The sequence below is a fragment of the Sorghum bicolor genome, chromosome 8, assembly GCF_000003195.3.
Source record: "Sorghum bicolor cultivar BTx623 chromosome 8, Sorghum_bicolor_NCBIv3, whole genome shotgun sequence".
In the NCBI taxonomy this organism is placed as follows: domain Eukaryota; kingdom Viridiplantae; phylum Streptophyta; class Magnoliopsida; order Poales; family Poaceae; genus Sorghum; species Sorghum bicolor.
Window position 1 is genome coordinate 49112910 of NC_012877.2, and position 16978 is coordinate 49129887.

Genomic DNA, 16978 nt, shown 5'->3' on the forward strand with positions numbered 1-16978 from the left:
ATAGATCACGAGCTAATTGGAATTCCAAAGCCAAACCCTCAGCGGGTGCCGCACATCCACTCTCAAGATGGGGATCCTCCAAGCCACAAGCAATCCACTAGAGTTGCTCTTCGCGATCCCCGCTGGGTGAGCACCGTACCCCTCACAATCTCTTCTCCGGAGCACCGCACAATCTCCTTGCGTGCTTCGACGGAGTCACAAGCCACTAAGCCGTCTAGGAGGTGGCAACCTCCAAGAGTAACAAGCACCACCAGCTTGCAACACGAACACCTAGTGCCACTCGATGCAATCTCTCAATGCAACGCACTAGAATCGCTCACTCACACAATCAGATGATCACTATCAAGCATATGTGAGTTAGAGGCTTTACTAGCACTCCCCAAGGATGGACACTCCCAAGGGTGCTCAGCGCCAGCCAAGGCCGGCCACCACTTCTATTTATAGCCCCATGGGCTAAACTAGCCGTTGCCCCTTCACTGGGCAAAACACGTGGGCACCGGACGCTCACAGGGAGCCACCGGACGCTCAACTCTCAGCGTCCGGTGCTCAACTGACCGACACGTGTCACTAGCCGTTTGAACTCGACCGTTGCCGCCAACGGCTACTGCGCACGCGCGCCTGCACAGTACCACCAGACGCTCTATTGCGTCTCACCGGACGCGTCCGGTGCACACCGGACCCGTGCACAGAGAGCTCTGCAAACTCGCAGGGTCATCGGACGCTAAGCACCGGTAGCGTCCGGTGCTCACCGAACTTAAGCGCATAGAGGTTCACCAAACCGCCCGCACACCGGATGCTGAGCACCGGACTCACTCCGGTGCGTCCGGTGCACACCTGCGCCACAGACACCACACCGGACGCTCTGGACCAGCGTCCGGTGCTGCCAACACCAGCGTCAGGTGAGTGTTTTTAAGCGAGAAACACTCCCGCAACTTCTCCAAATTTCCCACCGGCGCAATAGAAAATATGCACTTAATTTTCTCAAAAGCGCTAGGAACTCCACCCCTCTCAACCTTAGGAACTCCACCTCCTTTGTAAATGTGCCAACACCACCAAGTGTACACCACCTTGTGCAAGTGTGTTAGCATTTTCACAAATATTTTCCCAAAGGAGTTAGCCTCTCAAACTTGCCACGCCACTCGATCCTAACACGTATGCAAAGTTAGATCGCTCAAGTGGCACTAGATGACCGATATGCAAACAAGTTTGCCCCTCTTGATTGTACGACCATCTATCCTAAATCCGGTCATAAACTTCTCTACACACCTATGACCGGTGAAATGGAAATGCCCTAGGTTATACCTTTGCCTTGCGCTTTCCATTCCATCTCCTCCAATGTTGATGCAACACATGCACCAATCAATCACCAAATGATATGATCCACTTCATATCATCACGTGACCGTATTGGTTCATTGATCTTGACCTCACTTGCTCTTCACCGTTGCTTCGGTCCATCGGCGCCAAGTCTTGCTCAAGCTTCACCATCACACGCGGTCCCTCGCTTCAAAGCCTTCGACTTGCCCTTCACTCTTGCAACCGGTCCATCAAGCCAAGCCTCATCTTGATCTTCTCCACCTTCGTCACATGACTCCATGTCATGTCTCATATGCAATGAGCTCCTCCATCACATAATCACCTGTGGACTAATCTCCTGTGTATCTCACATAAACACTATTAGTCCACCTAAGTTGTCACTCAATTACCAAAACCAAACAAGGACCTTTCACTTCCCTAGCTCTCGGGGAAGAGACCCTTCTCCGAGTGCTAGACCCACGACACTCGGGGAAGCCAGCCTCTTCTTCCCCGAGAGCCATGTCTTGGCACTCGGGAAAAGGCGTCTTCCCCGAGTGTTAAGCAAGGCACTCAGAGAAGATTTTTTTTTTCATTTTTAGTTGTAACGGCGCCGATGGGTTTGGCCGTCAAGTAACACTTTTCTTTCCTAGGTACGACTCTTCTCCAAGTATTACGCTCGGGGAAAAGGGTCTTCCCCAAGTGCCGCTCTTCCCCGAGTGCCAGGTACAGTACAACACTCGGAGAAGCCTTTCTTCCCCGAGTGCAACACTTGGGGAAAAATGGCTTCCCAGAATGCCCGATTTTTGACACTCAGGGAAGCCTGCGACACTCGGGAAATTTTGCCTCTCGATTACGTTGCCTAACGTTGCACTAACACAGTGTTTCGACATGTCAAGATATATGTTCAGCTAGATTTCGTGCATAAAGTGTTCGGTTTATTTAGTAGTTATTTTACAAAATTAATTTTGAATCCATAATTTTATATGAACCAGTTTGATCATTATATAAGCTGCTCTAAATGGTTGCATGTTGTCTTTGTCTAACATGTAGATAAAACATTTTTAGTTTTGAGATGCACTATTTCTCATGAAAAAAACCATTTGTGTGCATGTAATATATGTATCTATATGCTAGGATCTATGGCTGGAAATAGATATTATAGCAACTAGCAAATATGCCCGTGCGTTGGAACGGGAGATAAAAAAAAGCTATTAAACATTCAGACTTGTTCACCTCAGCTTACTGTGCTACCACAACTTAAATTTGTATAGCTGTAGGTGCTACTTTTGATATTTGTGAATGGTTGATACACCAATCACAAACGAATGGCATGGTTAATAAAAAAGAACAACAATATTACATATCTATTTACTTTTTATCATTTTTATATAAAATTTTAAAGTTAACTTTTTTTATGACGATCATGGTGTCCATTATAAAAGTAAATATTAGTAGTAATATGATAATATTTTATTAGTTCTTTATCTTTCTCTAATATATAAGTTTAAAAGATTCGTCTCGTAAATTACCTATAAATTATACAATTAGTTATTTTTATCTATATTTAATACTTCATACATATGTCATAAGGTTACACTCAAATCCAACAACTCCTTTCTCTCTCTCCAATAATATCCCTTCTCTCTCATCTCTCCAATAATTCTCTCCTCTCTAGAGTCTATTTGCTCCACCTCCAAACAGGCAAGCACCACCGAATCCCCATTCTTCTTCTCTCGCCAATAATTCTCTCCTCTCCGCACTCTGCTTACTCCTCCAAGCACCACCGAATAGGACATGGGAGCAGCAGCAGCGAGTGGGAGCAGAGGAGAGCAGGAATCCCATGTCTCTGCCCCTCGATAGAGCCGATCCTCGGTGAGCCAGGTGTAGAGCTGCTGCGGTAGAAAAGCTAGCTGAGCTTGCGAGTGCCTAATCTGTCCGTAGGCCGCTCCCCGCCTACGCAGCTCTCTCTCGGCTTCCTTCAACCAGAGGACCTATGACGTGCTCCCAGCTCTACACGCCGGCGCCCAGCAGCTCCCACTCCTCTTCGTCCCAGAACACAGGCGCCCCTCCCCTCTTTTCCTCTCCCTGCTGCGCCAGAAAGGGCGAGCCGCCGCCGCCCCAGTCGGGCAGTCTGGGCGCCGAGCTGTTGCTCTGGCCGGGCAAGGAGGTTGTCGCCGCCGTCCCGTGCCCGGCTAGCTGGCTGGCGCCATCGCCGCTAGGTCGGGCTAGCTGGCTACAGGCCGCTGCTGCCATGTCTAGGTCAAGTCCATGCGCTGCGCACCGCTGCCCTGGCCAACCACAGCAGCAGCACCACGCCACTCTCGTCTCGTGCCGAGATAGGCCTGGACACAAGTCTAGTCTGCGTTGTCCTTGTCCGCTCTGGGTTCAAGCTCTCGGGCTTCATTGTGGGCATTGCTGCAGACGATGCTCTTGCTCTCCCGCACCAGCCGCCGGAGCAGCCCTCTCCAGGCGCGCTGGCGCCGCTGCGGCCCGCGGCGTCGTCCCAACGGGCGAGCAGTTGGAAGCGCTAAAAGTAACATAAACATTTTGCATCTAGATCTCTATACTTTTTTTTTATTTTCAATGTGCTCTGATGTGTATTGTTAATAATAGGAGATTTTGTATTGCGTCGAAGCGGACGACCGATTCGGATTCCGGGCGACGGAAGACGGACAGGACAGACTGAAATTTTGTGTATTTATATATAGGTATATAGATATAGAGTATAGATAATAAAGGGATTAAAGGAGAAAACCTTTTCTACCTCTTGAACGCGTAAAGAATTTCAATGTAATGCGTCGTGTAAGAAAAATAGAAAACGCCTGTTCCCCTGCTCTCTAGTCCCTCTCCCTTCCCCTCGGACACCTCCAAACCCTAGCGGCGATGGCGTCCGCGGCGGCGGGCGCGCCGAAGCGCTGCTACTACGAGGTCCTGGGGCTACCCCGCGACTGCTCCCCGACCGACATCAAGCTCGCCTTCCGCCGCCTCGCGCTCTCGCTCCACCCCGACAAGCAGGCCCCCGGCTCCGACCTCGCCGCCGCCACCGCCGCCTTCCAGGAGCTCCAGCACGCTCACTCCGTCCTCTCTGACCCGCAGGAGCGCGCCTACTACGACTCCCACCGCTCCCAGATCCTCTTCTCCGACCCAGCCTCCGCCGGCGCCAAATCCGCCTCTCCCGTCCCGGACCTCTTCGCCTTCTTCTCCTCCTCCGCTTTCTCCGGCTTCTCCGACACGGGCCGCGGCTTCTACAAGGTCTACGGGGACGTCTTCGATAGGGTCTTCGCGCAGGAGCTCGCCTATGCGCGCCGGATGGGGGTTCCTGAGCCTGCCGCGCCGCCGGTCATTGGGAACCTCGATTCCCCCTATGCGCAGGTCACTGCTTTCTACAGTTACTGGCTTGGGTTCGGCTCGGTCATGGACTTCGGGTGGGCGGCCGAGTGGGACGCCGCGCGCGGGGAGAACCGCCGTGTGCGGAGGCTCATGGAGGAGGACAACAAGAAGGCGATGCGCAAGGCGCGGCGGGAGTACAATGACGCTGTCAGAGGCCTCGCTGCCTTCTGCAAGAAGAGGGATAAGAGGGTGGTGGACATGGCTCTTAAGAAGAAGGCGGAGGAGGAGAAGAGAAAGGCAGAGGAGAAGGAGAGGAAGAAGGAGGAGGAGAAGAGGAAGAAGGAGCGAGCCATGGCATATCAGGAGCCTGACTGGGCGAGGGCGGAGGAGGAAGAGGAGGGACTGTACGATGAAGACGAAGAAGAGGAGATGAGGGCCAAGAAGAAGGAGGAGCTGTACTGCGTGGCGTGCAATAAGAAGTTCAAATCGGACAAACAGTGGAAGAACCACGAGCAGTCGAAGAAGCATAGGGATAAGATCGCTGAGCTGAGGATGGCGTTTAAGGAGGAGGAGGAATCTTTGAAAGAGGCAGAGGAGGGGGAAGGTGATTGGAATGAAGTTGATGTGGGGTTTGATTTTAAGCCTACACAGGAGTCAGATGATGAGAGTGCATTTTCAGATGCTGCAGAAGAGTTAGCTGAAGAATTTGAGGAAGGTTTGGAGGTGCATGATAAAGAGGATGGTGATAAGGATTTTGATAGTGCAGAGCAGGAGGTTGGGTCATATGACGAGGCAAGTGTATTGGAGGCTATGCTATCAAGCCGCAAGAGCAGAAAGGGTGGTTATGTGGCTCCTCCAGAGGAGGCTTTGTCAGGTGTTGCTGAGGATGATGACGATCATAGAAGTTCTGAAGCTAATAATGCAAAAAGGAAAGGACGCAGGCGACGGGCAACAAAGAAGGAACAAGATGAAGGTAGTTATGCTGATAATGAGCATCATGGTAAAAGTGAGGTTCAGCCTGAGGGATCTGGCCATGGTAATGATGTTGATGATATGATGGAAGGGCCATCCTCTTCTAAGGAGGACAATGGTTCAGTAAGCAAAGGAGATAAGCAGAATGGTGAAAACATGAATCCTAAAAAGAACAAAAAGAACAAGAAAGGCACAGAAAAGAAAACAACTGTTTCTACTGACCAGAAGGGTACATCAAAGGCTGAACAGAAGAGCACATCAAAGGGGAAGAAACAAAAGGTACATACACTTTCTTTCCTTCAATCCAATACTTTGTTCATATTTTAGCCTCGTATGGTTTACAACAAGCTCATTGAGTTGGGAATAAAAACCGTCTATGTTGTTCGGTCCTGTAGCATGCCTTCATACTTCTAATTTGAACCACATGTTTATCCTCTTGCAGTATAAGATCACCACTTCCATACGGCAGATTCTGACTGTTTATACTTTTGAAAACTTAGAGGGCATTTGCTGCTTCAGAACCAATTTTTATAGTACTGCATAGAGCATATGCAAGATGTTTTGAACAAGGCATCATTTGAGGGCAATTAGTTAAGTCTTATGAGTTACAATATATTGGTAATGTAGTTCCTAAGAATAGAGCAAGACATCACATTAGATTGGTTCCTAGATAGGTGGACTTGGGGGAAGGTATTTTGATGTATCTTGGAAATCTGTTACTCTGTTCTACCCTTTTCTGTTATCTTAGTGTGCACTTCAAACATTTCAAAACTCAGGCATTTGGATAATACAGAATAATGTATGCTGGACAGTTGTACTCCGTAAGTGGCTAGAATGCTGTCTGGCATATTGAGAAGATGATACTGAACTAGGCTGTTTACTTGCACACTTAGTAAAGACAACCTTGGACTCTGGTAGCCTTCTACATACCTTTGATGTAGTACCACTGTTTCTGCTTCAAAAAAATTTGGTCGCAACATAATTTATTTTAATTTATACTCACCCTGTTGTGCAATCCAGATACAAATGGGTGGTATGTTCTATCTTTAAGCTGCAATCTTATACTGATGTTACTTCTTCACCTTCCACAATTTGGAAAAGAAACCTGGGATCGTTAACAATAGGTGTATAGGGTATAGATTAGAATATTTCAGTGTTGAAAATAGCAGTCTATGGCATTTCGCGGTGGCTTGCTGAAACCACTATGGCAGCTATAGCGGTGCTATGGTGGATGCTAAGTCATTTAGTGTTTTGGGAAAATACATGGAATTTAAAGGCCAGAAAAGCCATTAGTTAAGCAAAAATTCAAATGATTGCTCACATAACATACGGTAAGAGAGAAGTAGGTAGAAGATAAGGTATCTGTATCTATCATTATGTCTTATAAAGCTAATCCCCACTACAAGTCTATCTCAACATCATATGGTCCCACATGTCATTGACACACACAGAGTTGGCACACTTAAGGGTGGCAAATAAATAAAAAATCCAGCCATGGACTTCATCCTCCACTAACTATCCATATCATCTCCCCCTAATAGCCATGTCATCTCACTAAACTTCAACCTCTGAATTGCAAGCTATCAACGTCATCTCCACTTAATTTCATTTCCAATTCTTCACAATCCCTGCAGTAATGCGCAGGATATCTTCTAGTATAACTAAGTACTCGTCCAGCAGCCTAAGACATAAGTAAACACCAACCAGACAATCAAATGTGGGTTGCTTAAGTTCTTAACCTCACAGAATTGTAAATAGTCTGCTAAGCTGTTTAGCACCACTATTGACTGATATTGCGCCAATAGCAGCCATACCGCAGAAAAGACCGAAGGCATAGCAGGGAGGGGCTCCAGCCACTATAGCAGTGCTATAGTGTGATAGTTTCAACATTGATTTTTAAACAAAATGATCAAGAATAAAGTTTTAAAAAGAGAACAGTCTTGTTTGCATGTGCTGTTATGATTTGTCATATTAAGATGTCCTGTGCTTTCTGTTTAACTTATAAGGTGTAGATTGGCTTTGGCTCTTTGCAGTTTTACACCCCTAACTTAATCTACACATATTTGTGCATTCATAGAGAATTTTGGGGGTAGCTCCTTGTTTTCACTGTTTTTGGTGTATTGTGTATTATGACACTGTACTACTGGAAACATTTTCATTACCTTGTGGCATGGAACTTAAAGCTGATTGCTTTTGTTTTTTTATTATGTGTTTGTATATTTTATTTGAAAGCCAAATTATCATAAGTTGTGCATTTGATAGCACCCAATTGGAAATCACTTATATTCAAAATTCACAGAACTTTAATAGCTGCTATTACTGTGTGTGGTTGTGGTATGATAACCTTGATATTGAATTGTAGTTATGGTATATCTACTAAAAAAAAGCTTTACCTGTAGATTTAATTGCACATGCCCTGATTTGATAACACCTTTTGTTATATATATGTATCAGGAGGTCTCAAAGGCACCCAGTAATGATTGTGAAACTTGTGGTGGAACTTTTGAGTCAAGGTATTGCAGCTTACCATTTCCCTCCCTCCTCACCCCTCCCAGTACTATGTTGCTGTCACACCTTGGAATTTGAAAAAAATATATGGTTAAGCTGAAAACGGTCTCCTTACAGGAACAAGTTGTTTTCTCACTTGGAAGAAACAGGACACGCAATGCTTAAGACGCGGCAGAAAAGTCGTCGATGAGGGAAATAAGTTGAACTTCCAAGCACTTTGTCACTTGTTGATTCTGCTAGTTACCACATAACAGCATGATTCTCTTAATTTTTGGCCCAATTTTGATATGTAGTGGAACAGATTTTTTTCCTAGCTTCTGTATGTGTAGTGTGGAGATGATGTTTTTGGTTACAATGCCATATGGTACAGGGGGAGAAGACACTGATAATTACAATAATAACGTTATTTGTGCGATCTGTTAACCCTAACTCTCACAATGGCTGCTGCATCTCACTATCTTAATGCTTAGGTGGCTTCATATTTTTATCTCTTTTTTTAATCGTTGTCAGTTCTCTTAGGCCAGATTCGTAAATTGTGTTTGGTGTGGCAGAGTGGAAGCCACCAAATTGAATCCTTTGAGCTGGACAAGCATTATATCAAAGTCAAGCATTATAAGAGCTGTACACCAAATTGCATCCACCAGTTTTTCTCTTGAACAGAATCACCTCGATCTTGAGAATTTTTTTTCTGGAACAATTTCAGTGTTCCTACCCTATCAGCCAATTGTCTCTGAAAAGAATATAAATAGCTTTTATATGGTTCTATATACTGGACTTGATCAATCACACCACAAACGTTTTTATGTACATCTCCATTTCATCCTACAGAAACTTTCGTGAATGTCTGGAAGGAATGGACTTCCCCTGCTTCCGGCCTTGCTGCTGGATTTTCGTTCTGTGGATCGACTATTGCAAGAGGAGAGGGGTTTGCCTGCCGTTTGCTCTTGCAAACACAAGACGAACAAACAGCAGTGGAAACTTGAATGAGAAACAAAGAGCACGACAGCATCAGATCAGGATCACTCGGTGCTCCTGTGACCTGACGAAGCCATGAGCACGGCGACGGCGGCGACGAACATGAAGAGCATGAAACCCAGCAGGACGTATGTCTTCCGGGACGACTTGCGGTACTCCCCGAAGAGCAGGACGCCCCAGAAGGTGCTGACGAGCGGCAGCGCCTGGACAGCGTCGGCGGCGGCGTAGCCTGCGGCTTGGCCGCCCATGAACTGGAAACCGTTGCCGAAGCCGCAGAGCAGGCCGGCGAGGAGCGCCCACTGCCGGCCGTTCCAGTCCCTGAGGTAGGCGCCGAAGGAGGACCGGGGCACGCCGGCCATGGGGCGGTAGAGGAAGAGGATGTTGAGGCCGACGCCGATGACGAAGCACGAGATGGAGAAGTAGAAGAAGGCCGTGTACACCACCAGGTGCGGCACGCCGTCCTTGAGGGTGTGCCATTGGTCGTTGGTGGCAAGGTTGAACGCCGGCGAGAAGAGCGAGAAGCACACCCCCGCGAAGAAGACGATCCCCAGACCGATGAAGGTGTTTGAACCGAAGACCTGGTAAGGTGTTTGTACGTTAATTATCATCATCAAGATCAAACCCCATAGAGTTGTGGCAAGGATGTTCCAGTTTTCAGAAAGTTGTTTGTTCAGAACAAAGTGTTTGTTACCTTGATTGATCGCCGTTCTTCGAGTTCAATGAGGTATTCTGCAGTGCCTGCCTCAGCTCTGTCAACTTGCTTGGCTCCAGAGGCTCCATTCTCCAAATCCTTGGGAGCATCTGAAATTACATGATTTCCCTTTAGATAATGAACATCTGAAACTAGTTAAGTTACTGAAAGAATCTGCAACAAGTCAGCAGCAGTTTTCAGTTTTCACACTTTATTACACTGTACCTTTGTCTAGGACTTGTTTGCTTGGTTCCACAGTTCCACTTGTCCTGTAAGGTTGCGCGAACTAACAATCAGAGCAGTCTATAAATAAAAGATGTAAATGGCCTAAAGTTCAGAGCTGCTCAAATTAGGAGGTGATTCAGTCACAGATATGGTGGAAAATCTGAATGATCAGATCCTTGTCAGAGAGAAAAAGTGTAAGAAAGAAACACTATACTACAATCTATAATTACCCAAGTTTGTTGGCATTTGTGGAGCCACTGAGTTTCTTCTCATTGTCAGCTGCATTGGAGGCATGGACAGCAGAGCCAAGGATGACAGCGACAAGGAAGCATGCCACACCAGGGAACAGAATCTCTGCCCTGTTGATGCGGTTGTCCAGGAAGTAGTTCAGTGTCGTGCCTGAAAAGCACAAGGGATGGCACAGCACATGACTTATGGACATTGAAAATCAGGAATTCAAATAAGACTTTTCTGTCCATCACATTGACATTTTTGTTCCAAGGATGCTCCTTAATAGGCTAACTACATGCTGTTCTTCTATTTCAAAGCTGACACTAACATTTCTTCAGCTGCATAAATAAATAAAAACACACATATTGCCCTGACACAACACAAGGAGCTTGCTTACAAGTTACAACTAATAGGCCAATTTGCTCAAGAAACTTGTCCTGTCAGACTAGCACTGCATGATTCGCTTGCATCTCAAAAGAAAATGTAGACATTTCGTTTTTTCCCCCTTGTCAGCAAGCAAGATCCTTTTTCTAGATATTCCTAGACTCCGAATCAAAACAAATCTCATTTATGGAAAAAAACAAACAAAAGAAAATCTCCATAATCATTGAGGTCCCTCCTATCCCATGTGATTAACAACGATAGTGACATGATGGAGATTGAAGAATGAGCTGTCTCTTAAAAAGAACCCATCCCAAATCCAAACCCCACTGAGCTGAGCTTAGAGCGAGAAGAGAAGAGAGAAGACGACCCATGGAGATCAGCAACATACCAATGACCACGACCATGCTGGAGCTGATGACCTCAGTGACGGAGAGGCCCACATACGCCCAGGCATACTGCGTGGAGAGGTTCCCGACGCTGAGCACGACGCCTCCGGCCATGGCGAAGAGCACCGACGGCCAGTTGTCCTGGCTCAGCTGCGTGAAGAAGTTGGGCATGCCGCGCTTGCTGTCCCCGAGCTGTCCGAAGGTGAGCGCGATGAGCACGGCGGCGAGGAGGTTGGTGAGGGAGTAGTCCAGGTACGTGTGCTGCGGCAGCCGGCCCCGGCGCTCCAGCAGCGTGAGCACCGCCGGCCAGGTGCCCAGGAACAGCAGCGACGCCAGCATCAGCGCGATGGCGCCGCCCTTGTCCTCGATCACGTACATGCTGAGCCTGGCTCTGATGGACGACAGTAGTAGTAGAGGCCCTCCTTCTTCTTCTTGGAGCACCTGCAGCAGGCAATAGTAGCCAGTAAATGATCGATCATGTGGATTTTCCTACATATGTTTTTTGCTAAACTGAAACTGGAGAATCGAATGCTGTTGTACCAAATTTTGGGTCTATTTTCAGTTATTGTACACATGATGATGCATCATAAAATCTTGATTTCTTCTTGTTTTGAGAAGAAGCTACTACTACACAAACACTAGGAAGATACAAAAAGGATTGGCATAGAAAATCCAGTGGGGGAAAAAGGCACCACCAAACATGATGAACAAGAAAGTGCCCCTACAGCTACTGTCCCCAGGGATGAGATTCAGATTCAGATTCAGAATTCAGATTCATCAGAGCAGGGGAAGGAGAAGATCCACCCCAATATCTCAACCAAGAACCAACCGGAGAAAGGAAGCATGTCCATGGACAAGCTGAGGAAGAAGGAGAACAAGAGCACCTACCTTGTGGCAACTGAGCAGAGAAGACGCACATGCGAGAACATGTTCCATGGCTGTTTTATATCATCGACTGACTACAAGCCCTGCCACTGCCAGGCCACTGACTGAAAAGTCCAACTTGCTCTGCATCAGTTTGACTGGGCGCCGCGATCGCGAACGCGAGTTTGCGGCGTCAGTCTATCTCCTTGTTGAGATTCTCTTCACCAATGGCGTTGGAGCTTTATGGGGAAAGGAAGAGGAGGAGAGACGAAGAAATGGACAAGGGATGCACTCGTCGGCGTAGAAATAATTGGACCGATGACAGTGACCCTCGGATCTTTTGCCTCCAAGCAATACCAAGCAAGAAAGAGAAACACGGAGAGAGAGAGAGAGAGAGAGAGAGAGAGAGAGAGAGCTCTCAGTTCATTGCAGGCTCCACGATTTTCTGAACATTTTCTCTTCTTTTTTTTCGTTGGATTGTTTCCCTCCATCCAATCAGGGAGCAGAGAGACATGGATTAAAAAGGTACTACTGTTGAACTGGTCCAGTTAACTAGACACACAAAAGGAAAAGGTAGTGGATTTAGTGCGGCATGTACTCATCAGTCATCATGGTCATTAGAGAGATTCTGCACAAAACCATTCATGTCTCTTTCAGTGATATCATCATCATCCAATATTCCAAGAAACAAAAACTCATGTGTGAACCCAACCCAAGGAACCGAAGAGAGGCTTCGTTCGTTGACCCACGCCTTGCTTGCTCCCACGAGTCAAGAACGAGATAGAAATCCCTGGCCCCATTCGCCCGTTCATTTGGTTTCATCCTGACAAAATGGAGAACAGAACAGAGAGAGAGAGAGAGAGAGAGAGAAGAAGAAGCTTTCGCCGCCGATACGGATCAGGCTGATCGACACGTACGAATGTACGATACGACGTCGCCGACAATCGATCGAGCTCCTCCTCGGCGGTGGACGGCCATAACAATTAACATCATCCCAGGAATGATGATGACCTCAGGCCGATGAGTACGGTAAAGAAACGGGACGAGGGTGAAAGGTACCTGAGAAATGATAGGTCGCACGCACGCGCCGGAGACCAAGACGAACGAGGAAGAAGAGCCAATTCGCAATCGTTTCTCCTCCTCCTCCTCCTCCTTCTTGAGAGTGATATGCCCAGAACAACTAATAGCCGGCGTTTCTGTCTCTGTGACTCTGTCTCTGTCTCTGCTACTGCTGCTACTGAAGCTGATCCATGGGGGATGTATATAGATCTCTACAGGGGGTGCTTATATTCTATGGTTGTACGGCGAGTGATCTCGTTGAACACAGTTGTCTAAAGATTCTCGGAGGTGCTTTATTCTGTTAATTAAATTAAACATAACAAATAGGATAGGAGTAGTATACTAGTATCCTTTGACTCCGGATCTGGAGAGCGGCGGTTGGACAGATTCCGATCCCCGTTCCCGCGCCGTTCGGCTGTTTGTTGGGTGAGCGTGGCTGCGGTTGGTGTCTGCGTGCCTCAAAGTCTCCTCTTGATGAAAGGTCCTTAGCCTTTAAATTTTTTTATTTATTATTTCCTTTTTTTACTCCCTCTGTTCAAAAGAATGCAATTCGTATCATTATGATCAAGTTAAAGTATCTCATATTTGGCCAATGTACTCATAGTTATAACATCAAAACAAGTAGTATTAGATTTATTATGGGATATATTTTCAAAGTATAACTTATTTGATGTCAAAAAATACTAATATTTTATCTACATACTTGATGAAAATTTGGACACTTTATCTAAGAGTGCACCTAGAATTACATTGCTTTTTGTGATAGTATTTAATAAGTACAAAAACACTACAAGCTCATATTATAGGCTTAGTGTCGACGAAAGCTAGTCGGCAGTCTACCTTGGGGTATACCCACGGTAGTAGTTTATCGGTAGACGGTGCGCAAACTACGAACTCGATGGTGACGCAAGACACGGACAAGCTTTTTATCCAGGTTCGGCCGCCGAGTTGGCGTAATACCTACGTCCTGCGTCTGGTTGTATTGATTTGTGCTGAGAGAATATCTCCTGCCCTAGGGGGGTCCCTTGCCCCTCCTTATATAGTCTGGAGGGCAGGGTTACAGATCTAGAAACTAATCCTAGTCGGTTACAATTGCCATAGATAATTCGATATCAATTCCTATTCTAACCGACTAGAATCCTGCTTGATCTCCACGTCTTGTTTCCTTGCGCGAAACTCGAGCTGTCGGATCAAGCCTTGAACTCGTCTCGTAGTGGGCCAAGCTTCCTGGCTGAAGTCTAGCCGTAAGGGTATAGGGGTTTATACCCCCACAGCTAGTCCCCGAGCGCCATGTATTGTGATGCAACACGCCGTCTTGAGCTTCTTCGATCAGCGAGGCTTGTCGTCTTCAATAAGCGGGGAAATCGCCCAAACAGTTGCAACGGTTCCTTGACCAACTCGAAAGACAGTTGATCAACGTTGACATCGAAGAAGCAGGTTGTTCGAAGAATGCATGGTGCTCTAAAAAAAATTTCTTTCCTGGTGAAGTGTGCCCACTTTGCCTTTCTGAAGGGTAGAAGCATCAAAAAAGCAAGCAAATTCACCGCTAGGTGAAGTGTGCCCACTTAGTCCCCGAGCCTGGTAGTAGGTGGCGTAGGCACGTGGTGCCAGGGTCAAAAGAAAATTCCCCAAAGTAGTTTTGAGACTGAGATGCATCGCTAGATGCATCGTACCGATGTAGTCCCCGAGCTTGCTGGAAGGCGAAGTATGAGCCTTGTAGCAAGGTCTAAAAAATTGAATTTACCAGTCCCCGAGCATGTCATGCTCGTCTGCAATCGAAAAGACCAATCGACCAGTCCGCAGGCACTTAGGGTGCTGCTTGGAATTACATGTTACTGTACTGTACGACCAGTCCCCGAGCATCGAGTGCTCAGTGGTCGGTGCATGCTTTAAAGCTTTGAGCTGATAGACTGAGCGACCAGTCCCCGAGCGTCGAGTGCTCGGTGGTCGGTGCAGTCCTTGAAGTTACGAACTGATAGACTAGGCGACCAGTCCCCGAGCGTCGAGTGCTCGGTGGTCGGTGCAGTCCCTGAAGTTCCGAGCTGATAGACTGGGCGACCAGTCCCCGAGCGTCGAGTGCTCGGTGGTCGGTGCAGTCCCTGAAGTTCCGAACTGATAGACTAGGCAACCAGTCCCCGAGCGTCGAGTGCTCGGTGATCGGTGCAGTCCTTGAAGTTCCGAGCTGATAGACTGGGCGACCAGTCCCCGAGCGTCGAGTGCTCGGTGGTCGGTGCAGTCCCTGAAGTTCCGAACTGATAGACTAGGCAGCCAGTCCCCGAGCGTCGAGTGCTCGGTGATCGGTGCAGTCCTTGAAGTTCCGAGCTGATAGACTGGGCGACCAGTCCCCGAGCGTCGAGTGCTCGGTGGTCGGTGCAGTCCCCGGATTGCTGACTCACTGGCGTATGTGTCTTCTTACTTTTGAAAAGATCTTTGCAATTAAAGTTGACATGACGGGGTCTCCTGACGATATGTCAGACGGATGCATGAAAAGCTGCACCTGGCAACTGTACAACCGCTCTTTGCATGGTTTGAGAAAAGGAAACCATCAATTGGTACGAAAACTCTGCCGCATTAATTGTCTATAATCATTGTAAACCGAAACGCCGCGTCCGCCGCATGGCCTGCCCACTTCCCGAGAATACAGGAAGTGGGAGAGATGGGGTCGCGGGTTTATAAGGGCCTAATAGGACCGCCTGTACCGCTTCTCCTGCCATTGCCTTCAAACCGTCCGCTCTCATCTTCTCCGATCTCCTGCATCTTCCTAACTCCAGCCCACATTCGCACCTCTAATGGCGAAGAGCGACTCCAGGAAGAGGGCCGAACTGATGGCCAAGGAGTGGAAGAAGTCTCGCAGCACCACAAAATCTCTTGGTGACCTCGTCGATATGGGGCTTCTGCACGGCGCAGAGCTCGGCGGCTGGAGGGCGCCGGAGGGGGAGAGCTACCCCGACCCTCGCGCCGGTGAGATCGTCGTTTTTGAGGATTTCATCAAGAGAGGCTTTGGTGTTCCTGTTCATCCTTTTCTTCAAGGTCTTCTTTTGTACTATGAGATCGGGATTTGCAATCTGCACCCGAACTCAATTCTCCTTATTTCCACCTTCATCCATCTGTGCGAGGCCTATGTTGGCATAGAGCCGCACTTTGATCTTTTCCGGTACCTTTTCTGTCTGAGGAAGAAGGGAGCAGTTGGAGGCTCCAAGGTTGCAGGTGGAGTATACCTCAACCTTCGCGATGGAATGAAGAATCGCTACCTGCACTGCCCATGGAACACCTCCTTGACCGAATGGTACAGGAAGTGGTTCTACATCAGGGAGGAACCGGGCAGCTCCACGTTCTGCGACGTGGGGTACGTTCCCGAGAAGAGGACGAGCTGGACCGACCGCCCAGAGTTCGACGGTCAAGTGGCGGATCTGATGAAGCTGATCGACTGGTCGCGCCTGGATGGGCTTGGCGTGGTCGGCAACTTCATTTGCCGCCGGGTGATGCCCTGCCAGAAGAGGGTGCACTCGGCGTACGAGTATGCCGGAAGCGCAGACCCGACCAGGATGCGGTCGGAGATCTTGGAGAAAGCGGAGGTACAACAGCTGCTGAACGAGCTGTTTAACTTCGCGGATGGGGGCTTCACCCGTAGCAGTGATCGGGTGCAAGCCTTCAAGTTAGGACGACCAGCACCAAAGGTATGTAGCAGTCTCCGTTTGATCATTCGTATATCGTCTGCAGTTGACTCATCTCTGTTGCTTTTGCAGGTCGGTGATGTCGACCGGTGCGTGGTGTATGTATCACTGGCACCGGGGATGGAAGATCCTGTGGGAGAGGTCCCGCCAGAAGAGGACGCTGCTCGGTGTACTCATTACACCAGCAGTGAGGAAGACCGAGCCCGCCCCGTCCCGACCTCCGAGGAGAGGGTAGCGGGGAAAAGGCCATTGCCGGCGGATCCCTTGCCGACGCCGGGGCTGCCGGCAGACCTACCGGCGGAGAGCAGCCAAGCGCCGAAACGTCGTCGGCTCGTGCGGATCGTCGACGACGACGACGACGAGGAGGCTGCGCCGTCGTTGGTC

At 48.2% G+C, this 16978-nt stretch overlaps 2 protein-coding genes across 3 annotated transcripts; one reads left to right on the forward strand and one right to left on the reverse strand.

Moving 5' to 3' along the window:
• Positions 4140 to 8534, forward strand: LOC8064106 (DNAJ protein JJJ1 homolog). Its single transcript, XM_002442136.2, has 3 exons — positions 4140 to 5876; positions 8052 to 8110; positions 8223 to 8534. The coding sequence occupies exons 1-3, from the start codon at positions 4179 to 4181 to the stop codon at positions 8293 to 8295; spliced, it is 1830 nt and encodes a 609-aa protein (XP_002442181.1). The 5' UTR covers positions 4140 to 4178; the 3' UTR covers positions 8296 to 8534.
• LOC110429543 (ureide permease 1-like) lies at positions 8750 to 13112 on the reverse strand. 2 transcript variants are annotated; one of them, XM_021445602.1, is made up of 6 exons: positions 12921 to 13112; positions 11000 to 11438; positions 10227 to 10395; positions 9997 to 10040; positions 9772 to 9881; positions 8750 to 9658 (listed from the first exon to the last, which is right to left on the reverse strand). In XM_021445602.1, the coding sequence occupies exons 2-6, from the start codon at positions 11373 to 11375 to the stop codon at positions 9125 to 9127; spliced, it is 1233 nt and encodes a 410-aa protein (XP_021301277.1). In that variant the 5' UTR covers positions 11376 to 11438; positions 12921 to 13112; the 3' UTR covers positions 8750 to 9124. The 2 variants fall into 2 exon arrangements, with proteins under 2 accessions (XP_021301277.1, XP_021301276.1); XM_021445601.1 differs by lacking the exon at positions 12921 to 13112 and adding an exon at positions 11886 to 12827.

Coding starts and splice junctions, on each gene's coding strand:
- LOC110429543 (XM_021445601.1), bottom strand. CDS start 11,933: ATGGAACATGTTCTCGCATGTGCGTCTTCTCTGCTCAGTTGCCACAAG. Junction 10,041..10,226: donor ACAAATGCCAACAAACTTGG/GTAATTATAGAT, acceptor GCAACCTTACAG/GACAAGTGGAACTGTGGAAC. Junction 9,882..9,996: donor CAAACAAGTCCTAGACAAAG/GTACAGTGTAAT, acceptor ATGTAATTTCAG/ATGCTCCCAAGGATTTGGAG.
- LOC8064106 (XM_002442136.2), top strand. CDS start 4,179: ATGGCGTCCGCGGCGGCGGGCGCGCCGAAGCGCTGCTACTACGAGGTC. Junction 5,877..8,051: donor CAAAGGGGAAGAAACAAAAG/GTACATACACTT, acceptor TATATGTATCAG/GAGGTCTCAAAGGCACCCAG. Junction 8,111..8,222: donor GGTGGAACTTTTGAGTCAAG/GTATTGCAGCTT, acceptor GTCTCCTTACAG/GAACAAGTTGTTTTCTCACT.